Source organism: Triturus cristatus, chromosome 7 (genome assembly GCF_964204655.1).
Source record: "Triturus cristatus chromosome 7, aTriCri1.1, whole genome shotgun sequence".
NCBI classification, from domain to species: domain Eukaryota; kingdom Metazoa; phylum Chordata; class Amphibia; order Caudata; family Salamandridae; genus Triturus; species Triturus cristatus.
The window spans coordinates 1,777,662,596-1,777,682,485 of NC_140590.1; the positions used below are offsets into that span (position 1 = coordinate 1,777,662,596).

The 19,890-nt window shown below is 45.3% G+C and overlaps 1 protein-coding gene across 4 annotated transcripts in view; it reads left to right on the forward strand.

Moving 5' to 3' along the window:
- The first annotated feature begins 8,716 nt into the window (after nt 1-8,716).
- LOC146813086 (uncharacterized) overlaps nt 8,717-19,890 on the forward strand; it is a 120,745-nt gene continuing 109,571 nt past the window's right edge. For 2 of the 4 annotated variants that reach the window (XR_014966955.1, XM_085620071.1), the window contains exons 1-5: nt 8,734-8,986; nt 11,489-11,615; nt 16,778-16,894; nt 17,065-17,181; nt 18,506-18,619. Coding sequence is in view for 2 of the 4 variants with exons in the window: in XM_085620071.1 (XP_085476197.1) it covers nt 8,945-8,986; nt 11,489-11,615; nt 16,778-16,894; nt 17,065-17,181; nt 18,506-18,619 (517 nt within the window). In the remaining 2 variants the exon portion in view is untranslated. Of the gene's footprint in view, nt 8,987-11,488; nt 11,616-16,777; nt 16,895-17,064; nt 17,182-18,505; nt 18,620-19,890 lie in introns of all 4 variants that reach the window. The other 2 variants (XR_014966954.1, XM_085620070.1) reach the window with 2 other exon arrangements.

Genomic DNA, 19,890 nt, shown 5'->3' on the forward strand with positions numbered 1-19,890 from the left:
ATAGCCATCAACGAGATCATGGGTTTAAAAGGAAATTGCGAGTTAGTAAATAAAATGCACATGTATATTAAGACACATAATTGGATCGCTATTAAATTTCTGTTGCGCAGGACATTTTTCAGGAATTGTACCACCACATAACACGCATGTGGATCAGACATCATGCAAAGAAAATAAAAAGGAGGTCTATATCAGTAAAATCCATGAAGTTTTAAGACAGGTGCCATGTATTTACTCCTGGCCGTCAGATAAAATGTGCAATGTGCTTTCTTGATGAAAATCGGGCCACAAATATTAGTAGAGTGGTTTTTTGCAGTGACAACGACAAAAGACAGTAAATAATGGGCAAAAATATTATTGCCGAAAACTTGAACTCCAAGAATACAAACAAAAAGCAATATGAACTGTAAACCAACACTGAGAAAGGTGTAGGGTCTTTATTTTCATTAAAAGTCCTAATTGCCTTCAGATGGTTATGAATATATTTTCTTTCTCTCGGTGCCAATCCTATATATAATTATATTTTTAACTTACATACTGTGCGTGATTATGTCAGCCGAGTCCACAAACAGCTGTATGAGTGAAACCATTGGACTATTTAGAAGCCTCCCCTTCATTTTGGGCCCAAATTTGTTAGTATCTTCAAACATAGACTTCTCATACTTGGAGCTGTGGCTGTACGGCTACTCCTCTCAGCCCATCTGAAATGAAAGGTCTCTTAGATAAAATCCATTTATTAGAACTCTCATTGCGAGCCAGTTCTATGAACTACAACACCAAGTCCTTCATTGTGTTATCTTTGAATATGTTCCTCAAATCTCTTGGAATACCGAACAAAAATAAGGCTTGCCATTACCATGACTGTATGTTGAAAAATATTTGTGAGCATCAAATTTACTTCATCCCAGTAAGACTTCAATTCCTGGCAGGTTACAAACATGCAGATTATCAGTCGAAAAGGGTGCTACAATTTTCACAGATAACTTCATAAGTCTTCTGCAATTTATTTAGCCTCTGTGGTGTCCAGTATAGCCTGTTCAGTGTAAAGAAATTATTATTTTTCAGTGAAATGGAATTCACAGATGCATAAAGAAAACATTTCCCAGCTCTTGTCCTGGCAAGCATCATTCCCAAATTGCATAAGGTGGTTTAATTTTTGTCTTGTCTGATGAACACAGTGCCTCCTACAATTTCTCCACCTCCTCCTTCTGTATTCTAATTTTGAGGATTTCCATTTCCATACGCATCTGATCTGTTGACCCCAGTTTTGTTTTGGATAGCATGCCAAGTTTATCAAACAAACAGACAAAGGCTTTTTTTTGTAAAAGCGCCCCATAAGATGCTTTTACTTTAATGGCGCCCGCACACCTTTCTTTTGAACCGGGTAGTCTAAAGAAAGGGGCATGGCCGCCCTTAAAGTGAAAGTGTGGCATAGGGCGCTTTTGCAAACAAGCATTTGGAATGCGATAGGTCTTGCATTTGCAAGAGTTTAAGCTATTAGCATTGTAAATGACAATGCCTCTTATTTATGTTTTAAAAACCAGAACATAAATAAAAGGCATTGTCATTTACAATGCCGATAGCTCAAACTCGCGTAAATGCGAGACTTATGGCATTGCAAATGCTTGTTCTCTGTTTTTTGCAGGACGGCCTAATGCCCTTGGAGGCTCAGGTAAAGCTTGAAACTTCCTTGTATTTTAGAGATTTAATTCATATTAAACTCTAATGGAACAGTAAGGTCAATGTTGGTAGAATAGACATCTTAATTAAATGGATCCTTCCATAGATAGTTAATGGAAGATTTAGCAGTTTTTTCAATTGGACGTCTATTTTTTTAGTGACCTTGATTACATTTGTAGATGGGGTATTAAATCGTGAGGTATCGTTATTATAAACTAGCTTATGTCCTACACATTGACATTGATGCTAACCTCTAAGGCTACGTCCATAGCTTCTGTCTTCTCTTCGTTCAACAACAGATAGCCTCACAGATGTTGCTTCCTTGTTGGTTTTGGTGTATTTGCCTGAGCTTTTGCTTTTTTCACTAGTTCGGCTGGTGTTAACTGCAGCTTTCTTTTCCTTCCTCCCTTGGATTTTGCAAAGAGTCTCAGTGGAGATCCATTCTTAATGCTGGTGTTTTTTGGGGCCTAGTACATCCTGGCAGTTTGCTGTCACTGTTTCTTTGATCTTCACCCATTGACTTTCTACTGGGTCTCTGTCATCCTCTAGTTCTCGAGGAGGTGACCAAATGGATGACCTCATCTTGCCTCAAACTCAATGGGGACAAAACCGAATTGATGCTCTTAGGCAAACCCTCTCCGCTCCCTATCACCCTATCATAGCCGACCTCTCTCGGCCCTGCCCCCACCCCTAAGGACAAAATAAAGAGCCTTGACATCTGGCTGGACAAGTCCCTCAATTTTAATCACCAAGCAGTTAAACTGCCAGCCACCTGCTTTGGTCTACTCCGGCTCCTGCCGAAGATTCTCCCCCTATTGCCACCCCAACCACGACAGATAATGGTTCAGGGTCTCATTCTGTCTCGGCTAGATTTCGGGAACGCTCTCCATCTAGGGGCCCCCCAAACCACCCTGCGCAAGCTCCAAACTCTTCAAAACTGCGATGCCCGAACCCTGCTCCTGATACCCCGTAGACTCTCAGTCAAACCCGGCCTAAGGAACCACCACTGGCTCCCGGTCAGGGAGAGGATCGATTTCAAGGCCCTACGTATTGCTCATCAAGCCTTCTGGAAAACCGGGGATGCCATCAACCACTCACTTATCACCCCCTACAAACCCACCAGACAGCTCAGGTCAGCCTCCTCCTTCCTCGCCACGGTACCCAGGATTAAGAAAACCAGGTATGGAGGCCGCTCCTTCTCCTATAACGCGGCCATCCTATGGAACTCCATTCCCCTTTCTCTTCGTTCTGAGCCCAACCTTCTGCGGTTCCGCAAGCAACTAAAAACCCTGCTTTTCAACAGATCAGTATAATCCCTTAAGGCCACTATCCACATGCTTGGTCCGTAGCGCTAGGACGCCTGAGTGTAGCTACCGCGCTCTATAAATGATCTTTTCATTTCATTTAATTTCAGTTCTTACAAGGCTTGAAACTTGTATCTGAAGTTGATTGAGTATTCACCCCATTTCTGCACATCTTTGAGGAAGGTGGTGGTATATCGTTGGCGTAGGTTTGTTGGTTCCATCCATACATTCATCAGCTTTAGCCTGGCAATGGCAAGATGATGGTCTGACGCCACATCCACTCTTCTCATCACTCTCACATCCTGCTGGAGCAGAAACTTAGAGGACAACAGTGACCACCACGAACAAAGTCCAGACCTTCATCGCGCTTACCTGTGGAAAATCGACCTATGGCAGAAGACTTTCCAACTCCCTGCTCATAAACAAATCATGAGAAGACGCTGGGGCTGTGTAGGTCACACCCTCCACACACCCGCAGCAAACTATGCCACTCAAGGCCCCATCTGGAATCCTCAAGGGAAAAAGAAAAGAGGAGGGCCAAGAAGCACCTGGTGTTGAGGCCTCAAGGCTGACTGCAAGAAGATAGGTTGCACCTGGAGTCAGATTCAAAGAAAAGCCCAGGACAGAGATGACTAGAGAGTACTGGTTGACTGCCGATACCCCAAGAGGGGTAGTAGGCATAAGTAAGTAAATTAACTGTGCAGATATTTCAGAATATACCTGAATTATGAAACCACAAATGAAGCATTTTTGGGGAGCTCTGAAGTGTGATAAAAACCAATATCTTAATACGATCAAACAAATCGATATACTAGATGATGACATTTCCAAACATTATTGTTTGTGCACTGTATAATTTAATCAGTAAAACTGTATGTCTGTGCAAATGTAATGGTTGTTTCAGTTGAAGATGTGTTATCTGTAATGGCAGTGTGCTACCACACCTTGCATACTCCATTTTACGCCACTCAACGTCACTGCACTCTACTCTGCGCCACTCCACTCAACGCCTCTCTACTCCACATCTCTACTCTGCTCCACTCTACTCTATGCCAATGCACACTAGGTACCTCAACTCTACTCTTTACCACTGCACTCTACACCCCTCCAGCCTAGGCCACTCCACTCTACTCTGCACTACTTCTCTATACGCCACTCTGCACTCTACTCCAATGCACTCTACTGTGTACCACTCCTATATGCAGCAGTGCACTCCAAGCCACTTTAACCCACGGCGCTTCATTCTACTGGGACACGATCTACTTTACACCACTGCACTCCACGCCCTGCCCTCTACTCCACTCTGCACCACTACATTCTACACCACTCTTCTCTTTGCCACTGCACTCTACATTGCACCACTCCACGCCACTCTAATCTGTACCACTCTGCACTACGCCACTGCACTCTGTGCCACTCAACACCACTGTTCTCTACACCACTGCAATCTACACCGTCCTACTCAAAACCAATACACTCCACTTTGATCTACCCTTCATCACTCTACGCCATTTCATTAGACGCCACTGAACTCTACACCAACCTACTTTGCACCATTGCTATTATACTTGGCATCTTTGGCGTGGTTTTCCCTGACTTTTTGCCTCTACCGTTGTATTTTTGATGATGTGCTGGATTAAGTTTTTGCTGGCTAAGATGCTTTGGGCACTTTGCCACTGCTGATCAGTGTCAAAGTGCAAGTGCTCCCTGTATAAATTGCTGTTACAATTGGTTCTCCCTGATTGGCATATTTGATTTACGGGTAAAGTGCACTGAAGTGTGCCAAGGCCTGTAACTCAATTGCTACCAGTGGACCTGCTGCACTGATAGTGCCACCCACATGAGTAGCCCTGAAAAGGTATCTCAGACCTGCCACTGCAGTGTCTGTGTGCAGTTTGTTAACTGCTGTGTCGACTTGGCAAGTGCAACCAATTGCCAGGCCCTAACCTTCCCTTTCCTTACATGTAAGGCACCCCTAATGTAGGCCCAAGAAACCCCCATGGGCAAGGTGCAGTGTATGTGAAACGTAGGACATTTACTGGTGTGTGTGACATGTCCTGATAGTGAAATACTGCTAATTTTGTTTTTGCCTATTGAAAGGCTGACTTGCCCCATAGAATAGAATGGGAAATGCTTTGTAACATCATACAAGTATAACTTCCCCTTGGGACAAGATAGAGAAATAAAGTTTAGGCTCTCTGAACTCAGAATTTAATAACGCATATTTTAGTAAAGATGGTTTTTAAATTGCGTGTTTAAAAATCCCACTTTTAGAAAGTAGGCATTTGCTTGTTTAAGCATTCTGTGTGCCTCTGCCTGTTTGTGTATTGACTGTCTGGTTTTGGAGTGACAGGGGCTGGGGATGTGCATTTACTGTAGCCACTGGGGGTGTTTAGGTGTGCCTGGCCCTTCCTGGATGACTCAGAGCTGAGCTGATTGGGGCTTGGCTGCATTTAGAGTAGTGGGAGGAGATTTCCTTCCTCCTAAATAAGGTCTGTCTCTTGCACAATGCTGTCTCCGCCCCCTGTGATCATATTGCACCAGTGAGGACGGAACTGGTTTGGATTGGGCTCAGAGACCCTTGTACAAAGAGAACAAATACATTTTGGGGTAGAAGTATTAGACCTAAAACCCCAGAACTTAGATTACTCCTAGACTCAAGAGGAACCTTTGCCAAGGAGAAAAGCTGCAGAGCTATGAGGAGGAGTACTGCCCCTTTGCTGTGTGCTGTGTGGGGTTGGCCTGCAGTGGTTGTTTCTGCCAAGGAGAGGATAAAGACTGGAACTTTGCTTTGAACCTGCTTGAAGAAGATCTCCAAGGGCCTGTGTGTGCTTGCCTCCTGTTCTGAAGTCTCAGGGACACAAAGACTTCACCCCCAGCTCCCCTGAACTCTGTTGCTGAGAGGTAATACCTGACAGAAGGTGCCTGTTCCAGTTCTGGGCCTCTGGAGGTTGTTCTTGCTGTTGGGAGCTGGAAGAAACCTAAAGAACTGAAGAAATCGATGCATCGCTCTTCTTGTAGCTGTTTTTCTGATGCAGAACCGCTGTGCAAGTAGAATCTCCACGCATCACGCGCCGCTGCCAAAACCAACGCAGTGCCTGTCGCTGTTGCAAGAACCTACGCATTGAGGGATCGCAGCTGAAGAGACCGACGCAGCGCCGCCCGACGACATTGCATCGATTGCCAACGCATCCCGGATTTCCACGTATCGTACCTGTGCGGCAAGTTTTCACAACGCATCACCCACTGACCAGAATTGTCTTGGAGTCGACACATCACTTCCCTCTACAGACTGGATTTGCTGCATCACTTCTCCGGCGTGCAGCAGAACTGTTGCATTGCCTCCCCATGGTCTCAGGAACTGACGCATCTCTTTGTTTCTCAACGCTTCCCATCCCTGCGGCTGTTTGGTCCTGTGAATTTTGACATCTCTACAGGCACTTTGGGAGAAATCACGCATCCATAGTTTTCAATGGACCCAGTTGTTTGAAACCTTTTTAAAAGTCATATAGTTATTACATTTATGATGGATTTTTGTTGTTTTGGTCTTGTTGAGTTTAGATAAAGATACTTTATTTTCCTAAACTGGTATGGTGTCCATTTGTGGTGTTATCACTATATTGCTGTGTGTTTTAACCCCTTCCCTGCTCATGACGGAGCCGCTCCGTCATGAGCCACGGTTGCCGTGTGCTCATGACGGAACGGTTCCATCATGACACGCCCGTTGGCGGCCGCTCCGCCTACGCGGCGCTGTTTCCCCGCCTGTGCGGGGGGACAATGCAACTGGGCGGAGTCATGACGGAACCATTCCGTCATGAGCACAGCCCAACCGTGGCTCATGACGGAGCGGCTCCGTCATGAGCACAGCGCCACCGCGCTGCCCCCCCCGCACCCCCCAGCACCGCGGCGGGATTCCCGCCGCGGTGAAAGGGTTAAGTACAAATACTTTACACACTGCCTTTGGGATAAATCTGTCTGCTTGTGCTAAGCTACCCAGGGGGTAAGCAGGGGTTATCTGAAGTGTATCCCCCTTACCCTGACTAGAAGCAAGGGTCCCTATTTGGACAAAGGTACCTACCTCTGCCAACTAGAGATCCCCTTTTCAAACAATTACACTCTATGCCACCGTACTCTCCGCCACTGCAATCTACTCTGCACCACTCTGCTTTACGCTACTCTGTGCCAGTGAGCTTTATGCCACTACACTGTACGCCACTCTACTTTGTATCACTCCACTCTATGCCACTGTACTTCAAGCCACTCTAATCTACTCTGCACCACTGCACTCTATGCCACTCTACACCACTGCACTTTACGCCACTCTGCTCTATGCCAGTACACTCTGCCCTGCACCACTCCACTCAAAACCACTTCACACTACTGGAAACAATCTACTCTACGACACTGCAATCTACTCCACTCTACGCCACTGCACTCCACCACTGCAATGCACCCTGCATCCTTCCAATCTACCCTGTGCCACTCTATGCCACTGCACTCTACACTACTGCACTCTATGCCACTTTACTCGAAACCAAAGCCCCATACGCCACTCTACTCTGCACCACTGAACTCTACCTCAATACATTCTGCACTATTGCACTCTACACTATGCCACTCTACTCTGCACCACTGTGCTCAATGCCACTTTACTCTGCACCACTCTATTCTACGCAACTCTACTGCACTTTATGCCAATGCACCTGATGCCCCTACACTCTACGCCACTCTAATCAACTCTGCACCACTGCACGCAGAATGCAGCACACATAGAAAGAGGAAAAAACAAGGAGAAAGAAAGATATTTCTTCTTGGCATGCCTCTCCTCAGGTGCGTTTCCAGTTGGAAAGAGGTCAAAATCCCACCCACACAACACCCATGGAAACGCCTCCCTGACGCAGAGTAATGCAACGCACGATTTGCACTGTGCTACATTACTAGAGATTTATGAAGCCATACAGCGCCACGCAAGGTGGCCTTGTGTGGCTTCGTAAATCTGATTTTACGTTTGCTTCGAGGGGCTCATAAACATGCCCCCTAATTCTTTTTGCAATGAGTGTACTCTGCAACGACCAGCGTGAGACCTTCAGGCACTAAAATAGGATAACTTCTTTTTGCCACTGAATAGGAAGGTGGTAACTACGGTACGGCTTTGGTGAATTTTGACTGTTTTATGAGAAAGTTTGAGGTTTCTTTGGGACGGCACCTGGAGAGTATTTTACAGACGCAAGCGGTATTTTAATATCGTTGTCAAAAAAATAAATGGGAAAAATTGCGAAACCTGATATTTTCCCCCCTACGTAATACAAACAGCAAAAACTATGAGAAATCATGTTATAAGTTTTTTAGCGCAGTTTATACTAGTCCAGTAGGATGTTACACGAAATAATTTTCAATTCCGTTTGGAATCCGAAACCATGAACAAATTAACAGTTTTTTTCCCAGAGGATGGGATGGACCTGTAAAAAATGAAATTACAACACAGCCCTAATGCAAAGAAAAGCCGCGCTGTCATTGCGGGACGTGATTCAGAGCAGCCTGTTGAATGTTGTTATTTCCCTCGGGCTGCGCGTGCAGGTCTGACAGCCCGGGCCGCGGGCGCGGTCCGGTGTTTGTTTGGGTGACGCTTCTGTCTGCACGTGAGCGAAAGACCCCGCCCACCAGCGGGAGCGCTTCAGAACATTCATCGGCGCATGCGCGCTGGAGCCCTCTCTTGGTCTGCGCATGCGCACGTCACATACCTGGAAGTAGTAGCTTTCAAGAGCTTGTTGACTTGGAACTTGGAAGAGTCTCCCCCTGCAGACGGGGCCCTTAAACTCGCGTCCTCCGGGCACGGGGCTTTCTTGGTCGGCCCAGTCGGGCACCTGTCTGCACTACCGACTCCTGCCCCGGGGGATCTATTTTTGTCTCTGCTGGAAAATATCAACTCTCTGGCCAGGGACCTCACCTGTCAGTCGACAATGAAAACCAGGAAGGAAATGTCCACAAAAGAGACAGAGAAAGTGAGTACTGTTTGATTGTATAAGGTGCTTATATTTTAAATCTTCGGTCAGAGTTGTCATCATTGTTATCATCATAAGCCTTGCTTATGGCGGGTAGGTCTGTGGATGTTGATTCTTGAGGTAGGTGAGGCTGGTGTTGTGCAGGGCAGACCTTGGTGTGTGTGCTTGTGGAGCTGAAGATTGCCCGTCCGTGGACGGATCGCCAGTGGAGGTCTTTGCGGTGCAGGGTGATGAGGGCGTACGCTGGAGTCTGAGTGTGCACCTGGCAGCGCAGAGCGGTCATTTGCTCTTTGATCCCTATGAGAGGGCGCTGCCATGGTCCAACTTGCTGGTGATGAGGGCCTGTGGGACGGTTCTGCTGGCTTTGAAGGGAAGCCACTTGAAAATCTTCTTGAGTGTGTGGCAACAGTAGGCAGGGTCTGTGTTCACTTCGCCTGTCATATCGTGCTGGTTGTCTACTGTTATTCAAATGTTCTGTGCATGGGTCGTTGGATTGGGTGCACTGTAGGTCCGAGACCACCAGACCCCAGGGTGAAGTCACATAGCGAGGTGTCTTTCCCCTCAAAATCTAGGGGAAATGACACCCTATCTCTTCACCAAAATGAAAATGCAAAGCTGCGCCTCCACAGGTCTGTCGCCAAATTCCCTGGAGTCTGAAGAGGGGCTAGAGGTGGTCCCAGGAGCTTGTACTCCGAGGTCCCGTTACATGACACTGGGAATCAGTGAAAGCAGAAGGATGCTGTCCGGTGTCAACACAGGATGCTGATCCGCTGTCACAGGTGCGCAGTAGTTCTAGGGTTGTGGTTGTGTTCTTCTCAGTGCATCACACCTCATTCCACTGTCTGAGATGGAGGCTGAACGAATTCAGCGTCAGGGGCGAGACCTGCAGTGGCCCACTGGCGACCATAGACCTGCTACTACTCCATTCACGCTCAAACCAGCAAGGGGACCAAAGACGCTAAAAGCTCTTGATGGTCACTGAGAGAATGCACTGCGGCAGCAGGGCACCTTCTTAGCTACGGGCAGTGTCCACAACGTAGGTACTGTTCAAGTTGACTTGTTTAAAGTTCATTCCACTTCTTTGGGGCAGCACCGTTGCTAGGCCACTGTTGCTTGGTTTCTCCTCTTAGCACACTTCCGTCTGGAGGAATGACCTCTGCACCCCTCTCTCAGCCGGCCACGTGGACTCTTTTCCAAGACAGACCCACACCACTCCTCTAGCACATACCTGCAGATTACTTCAGGTAATGTTCCCTCACCTCCGGTAGACTGTCTTTCAAGCACACCAGCCCTGGATCTCGAAAGGTTCCCTGACACTCTATGGAGGGTCACCCACACTGGTCAGTGAGAAATCATGGAGCATTTTTGTGTGATTCAGCCTTATATTACTTTTTCATATAGGGATTGTTATGGATCTGCGTCGAGGCTGTTAGTTTGCTTTGTGTGTTCTGTCAACTCTACAGCAGACACAGGGCACTATTTAAAATTTGTCTGGGAAGGTACTCCATCATAAACGTGCCCGATGTCCCTTCTGCTGTACATGATTTTCAGCGGCACTCTAAAAACAGCAGAGGGGACATCGTCCAAGTTTTGATGGAGAACACTCTAAAAAGGCCCAACGTTTCTCTCTTCAGGTGATAATTCATCAGCAGGGGACTGCTGAGGGGAGTCACCAAGTAGAGCTTCCATAACGCTAGCACTAAGAGGAGTAAAACCCTCCCACCATCCTTTTGAGAGCAATACCGGGGGGGGGGGGGCAAAAGCCAGGCGCTGACCTTAAATTTTCATTCTATGCAATGGAAGAAGCCGCTGTCTCCACCTCCCCAGACCCACCAACTGTACTAAATGGTCACTTCTGCGCTTTCATTAGGGGCCCTGTCTCAATTTTCTCACACTTCAGTCTCTTGCTTCACAAAAGCCTCGGGAATGCAAGCAATACTCAATGCTAGTCTGGAAAGCTACTTCTAACCTCCGAATTGCACAGCATTCAGTCAGGGACAATCTAAAATGGATTTAGCAGCTGACTGCTTCATATAAAGCTGCTAGTACAGTCCACATGCCCCTACTCACAGAACCATACTGAAGCCATTGCCACAAGCAAATCCTTTTCTTCTTATTTGGAACAAATATAAGGTAGTTTATTTTTGGGGCGTGAAGGAATTCTGAACTCAACAGTCCATGCCTCATATTTCAGCTTTACTAACTGATTAGTAGGCGCACTATCTTATTACAAAGTAGGGAATAGAGAAGCACATTTCAAAGAAAAAGGAATCATGGAACGGTGCACTGCATGCTGCGAGGAGAAAGAAACGAACCTTGTTGCTATAGAACAAATGATATCAGCTGAAATTTAGTGTTAGATTGTTTTGATAGGCTTGTTGTCATGCTTTCTTCAACCCTCCTTTTGCTGTGCTCTCCCCACCTCGTGTGCTGTCTTTTACAATGTATTTAAACTTTATAAAACAAAAAATGAGTGCGTTAATATAAGATGTGCTTTTCCAGGCCGCAGTCACGTTCCACGATGTTGCTGCCTATTTCTCCGAAGCAGAATGGAAGCTTTTACACGAGTGGCAGAAAGAGTTTTACCAGAAGGTGATGCAGGAAATTCACCAGGCCCTGATCTCGCTGGGTACGTTGCATTGTCTGACACAGTCTCATCGAAAGGACTTGCCAGAGTGGCAACATGTAGAGGAAAACTCCTTTAAAATGCAATTGTTGCATTGATCCTGTTGGGTTTGTTGAAGGAAAATTGTCTTGAAATCTGCTTGTGGGGACTCTTGCCATGCCACACCGAGTTTTTTTTTTTTTTTTTTTTTTTTTTTTTTTTGAAACCGTTTATTGCAATCTCAAATATATACAGGTATGGGCCTACAACCTTCCGGCCGGCCGCTAAAATGACAGGAGCATATGACATACATACAATAAGGCACTTGGCTTTGCAGAGACGCTAAATCAGGAGGTCTCAACAACATGGGCCACGTGACTCTGAGCCCACAATACGGTTTTGTTTTATACAAACACAACAACACAAAAAACCACACCCGCAAGGCAACCCGCAGTCGAAAGTAACAACACGTGCTCCTCAAATGGGGGACCCCAACCATCCACAGAAATCCAGAGAGGGGAAGGGGAACAGATCCAGGACTGGGAGAACCCTGTGCCCGGGGCTGAGGGAGGGGGTCAACTAGGGGGACGGAGCTGGTGAGGCGGGAGGCAGCAGTGGTGGCTCGCAAATACCCCCGCGGTAGGCGTTCCAGGGGCCCCATACTTTCACCCATGCCCCAGGCTTACCCCGCGCCACATACACCACCTTTTCTCGGAACATGCACCAATCCATGTGTTCTTTCCAGGCCGACACCGCCGGGGGCCTCTGGGACCCCCACAATTGAGCAATGTCACGCTTAGCTATCATATATCCCAGAGTCACCCATCGCGTCTGCGGAACCGAATAGTCAGTTGGTTCCCACACATTCAGCAAGCATCTCCTCGCTTCAGGCAACAGCGCGACATGCGTAACCACTCGCAGGACCTCATGCACACCACGCCAGAATCGCTCCACCTTCGGGCATTCCCACAGAATATGCAAAAAAGTCGCCAAAGCACCACACCCACGCTTACACAACCCATCCTCGGCATAGCCCATACGCATAAGCCTTGGCCCCGTCATATAAACCCGGTGGAGTATCTTAAGCTGGACGAAGCGAAGGCGAGCCGGTATGGCCACCTCCTTCGGAGAGGCCACCGCGGAAATCCAGTCCTCGTCGTCCAACTCTAGCCCATCGGCAACCCAAGCCTCGCGGAGACCAGTCAGCAAGCCCGAGCGGTCATTAATCAATTTCTTGTAAATGAGGGAGATCGTGCTGTCCGGAACGTGGCCGTCTAGCACTCTATCCTCCAGGGGGGAAGACTCCGGGATGGAGGCGACGTCTGGGAAGACGGAGCCCAGTGCGTGACGGACCTGCAAGTACCGAAAGTATTCACTGCCCTGCAGCTGAAACTCTGTCTGCAGCATTTCGAATGTTTTGAATCCCCCCCTCGTCCAGAGATCCCCCACTTTGCTGATGCCTATCGTGTCCCACTTCTCGAAACCCTTCGAGGTCCACAGGGAGCCCAACCTCTCGGACGCATACAACGGCGACGCCCGGGTCAAACGGTCCTTCCATCCCATAGCTGCATTAGCCGCGTGCCATACTCGCACCATGACACGCGTGGGTCCCGTCAAGCGGGAATCGGGCGCGCCAGAGTAGAGCGCTCGATCGTAGTTGCCACCGGGCAGGAGCATCTTGTCCATTTCAAATGCCGGGTTTAAGGCGGGCCCATAGAGGCCGTGATTAATTGCAGCAAGCTGGGAGGCCCAGTAATACCGCTTAATATCCGGGAGGGCAATCCCCCCGTCGTACCACGGGAGCGTCAACTTCGCCAGGGCTATACGCGGCCTCCCGTCCCAGAACAGGCGGCGCTGCAGACTCTCCACCTCACGGAAGTAGCGCGCCGGGACCAAGTCCATAGTGTTCTGGAGAGCGTACAGGAAGCGCGGCAACGACATCATCTTAAACAATGCCGCCCGGCCGAGCGGCGAAAGCAGCAAGCGCCGCCAGCGCGCGACGTCCTCCTTCAAGCGCTGGAGGGGGGGAAGCAAATTCCGCTCGTAGCGGGCCTCCGGGTCCAGCGTAATATAGACACCCAGGTATCGAAACCCCTGCGAGGCAATCTGGACACACCGAGTTTTGAGCATAAAAAAGTAATGTGCCATTCTCTAACACTTTATTATCCTAGCTAGAAAATGTCTTCCTTTGTTGTTTGATTTGCCTTTGGTATGATAGCAGAGTTTTGTGCATAGAACATTATATATTTATATAATGCAAGGACCATGCAGGAAAGTCTTTGCCAAAGCCTAAGCGATCCGGCACTGCACACACAAACACCCAGTTAACCTTATCCAAGGCTTTTCTCGCATCCAGTGCTGGAGCAATTGTATAATTTTCCTTTCTGGTAATGTGGCTAAACTGCCTGACATTGTCATATGGAAGCCTTCTTTTCCTGAAGCCCTGTGGGGTAGGATGAACTTGGGAGTCTAGGACTGACTGAAGCCTATCAGCTAGGTCTTTTGCATACATTTTGCAATGTTTAATGATGATACAGATTGGGTGGAAATCTTCTAACCTAGAGCATCTTTCCCTTCCTTTGGAATGACCACTATGTTAACTTCAGCTGCTGAGCCAGTGACCGGTCCCGAATTCACGTAGTGATAAAAGATTGTTTTAATTAGATGAATAAGTACATCTTTCCAAGTGCAGTAAAAAGATACCTGTAGGTCGCGACGAGCTGGTGCTTTTCCCATTTTTAGCGACTGGAGGTCTTTAAATAATTAAACCTTTCCATTGGTCTGTTAAGAGACCGTGTGTCGTCTGGTGATATAGTAGGTAACGGTAGTGCTTTTAGAAATTCTAAAACAAATTTAAACTTTATACATTTTTTCAATTACCCATAGTATTTCTTTTTTATGTAGGTATACACCTTACCCATGTCCTCTCTAGGGAGATTTTCGTTTTGAATTAATTTTTTTTCAAATATGTGTCAAGGATTTTACCAACTTTTTCATGCACAGAATTTGTAGGCCTTGTTAGTGGAAATTAGGTGAGCTTTTAAGCCTAAAAGTTTATTGTTTTCGTCTTTTAAAGAGTTCTGTTCATGAAGGTGTTCCTTGCCTTTCCTGGGGGACAGTTTTTGTTCCAGTATTGTGATTTCCTACCAATCTAGTCTGGATTTGTCCTTATTATTATTTTTCCTCATAATACCAATCATAACTCCTCTGTATTTGGCTATGAGGACATTTGCAAAGAATTTGTGGGGAGTAGCATAAGGACAAATTATGTTCTAGAAAATCTGAAATGGCACTTTTAAACAGTTGTATGGATGATGGGTCCCATGTAAGAAAGTCATTCAAGTCAAGAGGCTTTTATTACGGTTGAAAACCATAAAAAGAATTTATACAGCGCATACAACCCACTGTGCAAAATCTAAGGATATTAATAAAGTGCATTCACAATCGATCCTTCATACCATAAAATACTATCAGGTAAAAAGCTAAACAATTAAACCATGATTTGAAAGTGAGCATGACAGTTAAAATTTCAATCCACACTTTTTTCGTACACTACCTACTGCTAACAAGTATCTCCTTAAGCTAAATACTATGTGCTGGGTTGTATCAACTCTCATAGTATCTGAGTATGTCCTAAACCCCATATTACAGCACATCGGGCAGATCCCTTTCCTTCTAAACCTGGCATATTCTGTACACAAGAATTAAACATGTGCAATATTTTCAGTAGTACATAAAGTGCATAACGTGCAAATGGACTCTCATTAGCAGTATTGCTTTTTGGTTTCTACCTGAACGTAAAAACAAAACTTCGTATACAGTGTTTTTGCCAAGTGAGGTTGAATAACATCCAAATACTCTTCAGAATTTGGCTTTGGTTTAGCAGTAAGGAATTGTGTGCTCAACTTGCCCGATCTAGGGTTTTGGTGAAGGGTTTTCAAAACGTGCTCCCATTTTCTAATACTTTTTTGAGTGTAGTGTTAGTGCATGAGGATCCATCCAGAAGGAGGATAGGCCTAGCTTTTCGAACCATGTCTGGACATGATGGAACCAGGAAAAGGTAAATTGGCATTTGTGGTCAGAATTATAACAGAAAGAAGCATCACCATACTTAGCAACAAGTCTGTGCACTTTAAGTCTCACCGAACTTTGGGTAACTTCTATAAGTCATTGCCTTCTCATAAAAGCAACAAAGAGAATAGTAAAGAATGAATCCTGGATTGAAGACAAGGCAGCACTATTGAGTAGGTCGCACGGCTGGATGATCTTCACCTCCTATGCCTCCTTTGCTGCACAAAAGTATCTAGCTTTGGGGTTTGCCAAAATTACTAAAATTAAAATTTTAAAACACACAATAGGCCTGCTGCCATGTACAAAGCACTTTCCACATTGGCTGAAAAACCAATCTGATTCCATCTGCCGCTATGTGGTATAGCGCAAGAAGATATGCCGCACCTTCTATGTATGTGCAAAGAACTAACACAAGAAAGGAAACAGCTTTTAAAACCACTTTTTAATCAGAGAGGTATTCGCACACGGAGGCAGGCAGTGCTGGCGTGCTTTGCACCTGAGGACATGCAGCTTAACTGCCGCTTTGTAAAATGTTAGAAACAAGTGGAGAAGAAAATGCCTTGACAGAACATCAATATAGCTGAAAAGCAAAAATCGGACGCTGCTAAATAACTGTTTATTTTACCAATGTATTGCAAAGATCAATTAGTTTGTATTGATTCTTAACTGATTTTTAGCAAACTGGTTTTATTATTTTAAAAATTGATGATGTGTATTGAAATATTTTGTAGCAATGGTTTTAAGTAACTGTGCTAAATAAAATAAACTCAAACCAGGGAAAGGTATTGGATTTACCAAGATCAAGATCCAATAGTCCTCTGGATAGTAAGAAAGTCATTCATTTTTCTATATGATTTTGATGTTGTGCGATATGTCTAAAACTGCATGTTATTGAGATTCATGTGAGGTCTGACACTAGCATAGGTTCAATTGTGGGTTCAGTGGTATTCACAAGGAGACCACCACCTACTCCTATTTAATCTATCCCAGACAACAAATGGTATGGTGTGTTTTTAACTCACACAAGCAAATCACAAATGTGTTGAAAGTTTTTTGGCCTTATAACATTTTGTTTCTCATCAATGTCAATTGTTTTTCTATTTTTATTACTAAAGGCTATAAAATTGTTAATCCTGACATTTTACTCCGGGTTAGTGAAAGAGAAGATGCTTACTCCTGGGATGGAGGACAGAATAAGGGGAGAAGGTCTGACAGTAATGATCCACTTTCGTGTAAGTAGTGCTGATTGAAATACTGCTGTGACAGGACGGATGTCTTGCTGCAGAATGGCATGTGCTAGTCCAGTTTATGTTTGGTTTTTAGTATTTGTTCTTCAGCTGACAGCCTCTTAAATGCTCCAGTCCTAGTACAAGCATGTAACAACATGCCTTTCTCTTGCTAGCTGGTTATCCATCTGCGTGCCCTGATATTTTGTTTATGATTAAACAAGAGGAAAATGTGTATTGCGAAGACAGGAGTAAGTCAGAGGAAATGGAAATCAGCAACAACTTCTCCAAAGGTAAGTTCAGTATTCTTGCTAGATTTTCAAATATGAGTATCTCATAATCAGTCCTCGCATCACTCTCTCCTCCCTCTTCACCTGGATCCGTATTTCTGTTCAACCAATGCTACTACAATGAGGCATCAAAGTAGATCATTTTGAAGGGTTCGCCCACAAAACTATACTACAATACGTCTCAAAACCCAAACAGACGTCTTCAAACAAATCCACATTCTAGAACGCGTGTTGTTAGGGATTTTGAGAGATGCAGGACTCTGTATAGAGATCTGTTTTCCCTCCACATTCGATGGCCTCTTTAAAGCACCTTTCAAAACCACAATTTTACAAGTTAGAGTTGAGATTGCTCTTGTGCTTATCCTTCTCTCGGCCCCCATCTCTGTGCTTTCTACTTTTGATGTTATCAGTCTCCAGACTGCATCATCTCTTTGCATTTCTAAGCAATTATGTGAAGGAGAGCTGGGGAAGTGTGACTGCTAACACCTATAGGAGAACATCTTATGTGTACTGACTCAAATAGTCTTATTTTTTGCACTTAATGTGTTTTTTGCAAGGGAAAATCAAGCCCTGGTTTGAGGAAGTATTCTGGGGTTGCATGCGTAAAATGTACATTAGTTGTGAGTAAGTGCATAAACCTAAATGGCACACTGCGAACATGAAGCGGTGAAGCTGACTAAACAGATGTTGGAGTGAAGTTAGACAACACCGCAGGGAAGTTAAGTTACTTGTCTTACATATGTTTTGCAGAAAGGTGATTTAGAGGGGTCCAGCAAGACGAAATAATAGAACAGAATTGAGACTAAACACTTACTTAAAGCTGGCAAGATACAGTATGACAGTGGGTTGAACCGCTGGTGAAGAGTTCTGTGGATGACCTGTAGATCAGAGGGTTCAGTCGTAACAGGGCTAGCTCGCCTTTCCTTCTTTTTGGTGCAGTAAGATAAGTTGGCTTTGAATAATAAACATTAATGAAGTCTGTTAGCGGTGTGGTATATATCTGTGTTATATTCACAAAAGGCCCCACACACTGTACTGCCTGCCCTGTGCAGAGCGTCTCCTGCTTGAGATGCTTTACCTACAGTAAAGGTGCACACAGGAAAGCTCCCAAATGCTCCTTGGAACTAAGGCTGTCTTCTAAATTCATTCATGAATTGCACCATTCGTTATAAGATATGCATGCTTCTTCAAAGTCCTGCTTTTCGCTGGTATAAGTAATTCTACATAGACCTTTCCAAAGGATGGTTTTATTAATTTCGTGAGGGTACAGAACTGAACTTGAGTAATTGAAAAATGACATTGTTTCAAATGAGGTTCTTCTTAACAGGCGACACGGTTACCAACACCAATCAGTTATTCAAGATAAAAATTGAGGAGAACCAATGTTTTGAGCCTTCTTGGGACTACGAAGAACAGGACAACAGTGATGACCTCGGTACAGGTCAGAAACAAATGGCATGTTTTTTGTTGTTATTATTTACACGAGGGAGTTCTGTCTCCTGTGCAGTGCTGTCCTATTTGTATGTTGAAGAACACCATAAGCCCCCTTTTCAACGGGAATCGTTCATTTGTATATATTTCTCTGTTATCCCCTCTTTTGCCATGCCACATTTAAACCCTTGTGCAGTCAAAGTCCCAAAGAGAGTACAGAGTGCTCTTGAAGTACTTTGTCTGAGTAGGGAGCCCCATAGTCAGCATAAAACCTTTACAAAGTATGTCAGTTTCAGCTTGTAAAGGCCCTGAGAAATTTAATGACATATTAGGACAGTAAGTGAAATGAATAAGGCCCCCATCGGAGCAGCGTACGGCCCTTCCATTGAAATGTTGTGGTCAGGTTATAGTTTTTATGTTATTTTTAGAATATTGCATTATTCATGTACTAAAGATTTCCATCCTGATCAGGAATATTGTAAAAATACACAGATATATGAAAGCTTCAGCTGCTGATGAACAGTGTTTAGATTTCTTAAATGGCGTCATCCATCACATATGAAAAAAAATCATTTATATTACAAACCACTTTCCGCACTACATTCAACTTTTTGCAAACACCTGGAAGACAGACCATTCAAAATTATGGGGCCCAGTGAATGGACGAACTTACCTTAAGATGTCCACTCTTTACAATAGGGTGGAGGAGCAAACTGAAAACTGCCTACATATCTAATTTGACTGGGGGGTGTGATGCTTTGGCTTACTAGTTCACAGTGCTTTAATTTATTTTTTTATTGTTTTCATTGGCATTATGAAAAAGCAACAACAACAAGACGAGAGCCTCAGGAAAGGGTAGGGTGGGGTGGGGTAGAGAGTCAGGGTTTAGATAAGACACAACAGTTTATACGTTTTCTTGCAGCAAATAGGAGCAAGCAAGAACCACTACATCAAAGAAAATGTCCAAATCAATCAAGCACCTTCTACGTGCATCTCAGGTTCCATAGAGCTTGTTGGTACAGGCATAGGGGCTAAACGTTCAAGTGCACAGGTTGTCTCCACAAGCAAAGAGTCCGTTTCTGCAGCCGGCAGGTCCCCGTCCGTGTCGGACGTGGTAGTGGGCTCTCTTTGTCTCAAGTAGGTCTTCAGTGGTTCCCAAATGTCCTTTGGTTGGGATCTCGGCGGCATGAACTCCCAGTAGTTGGAGAGCTGCTCTTGGCAGTAAACTGCATCCTGTAACCAGGTCGCAGCCTTGGGCACGGATCCCCTGCCCCAATGTAT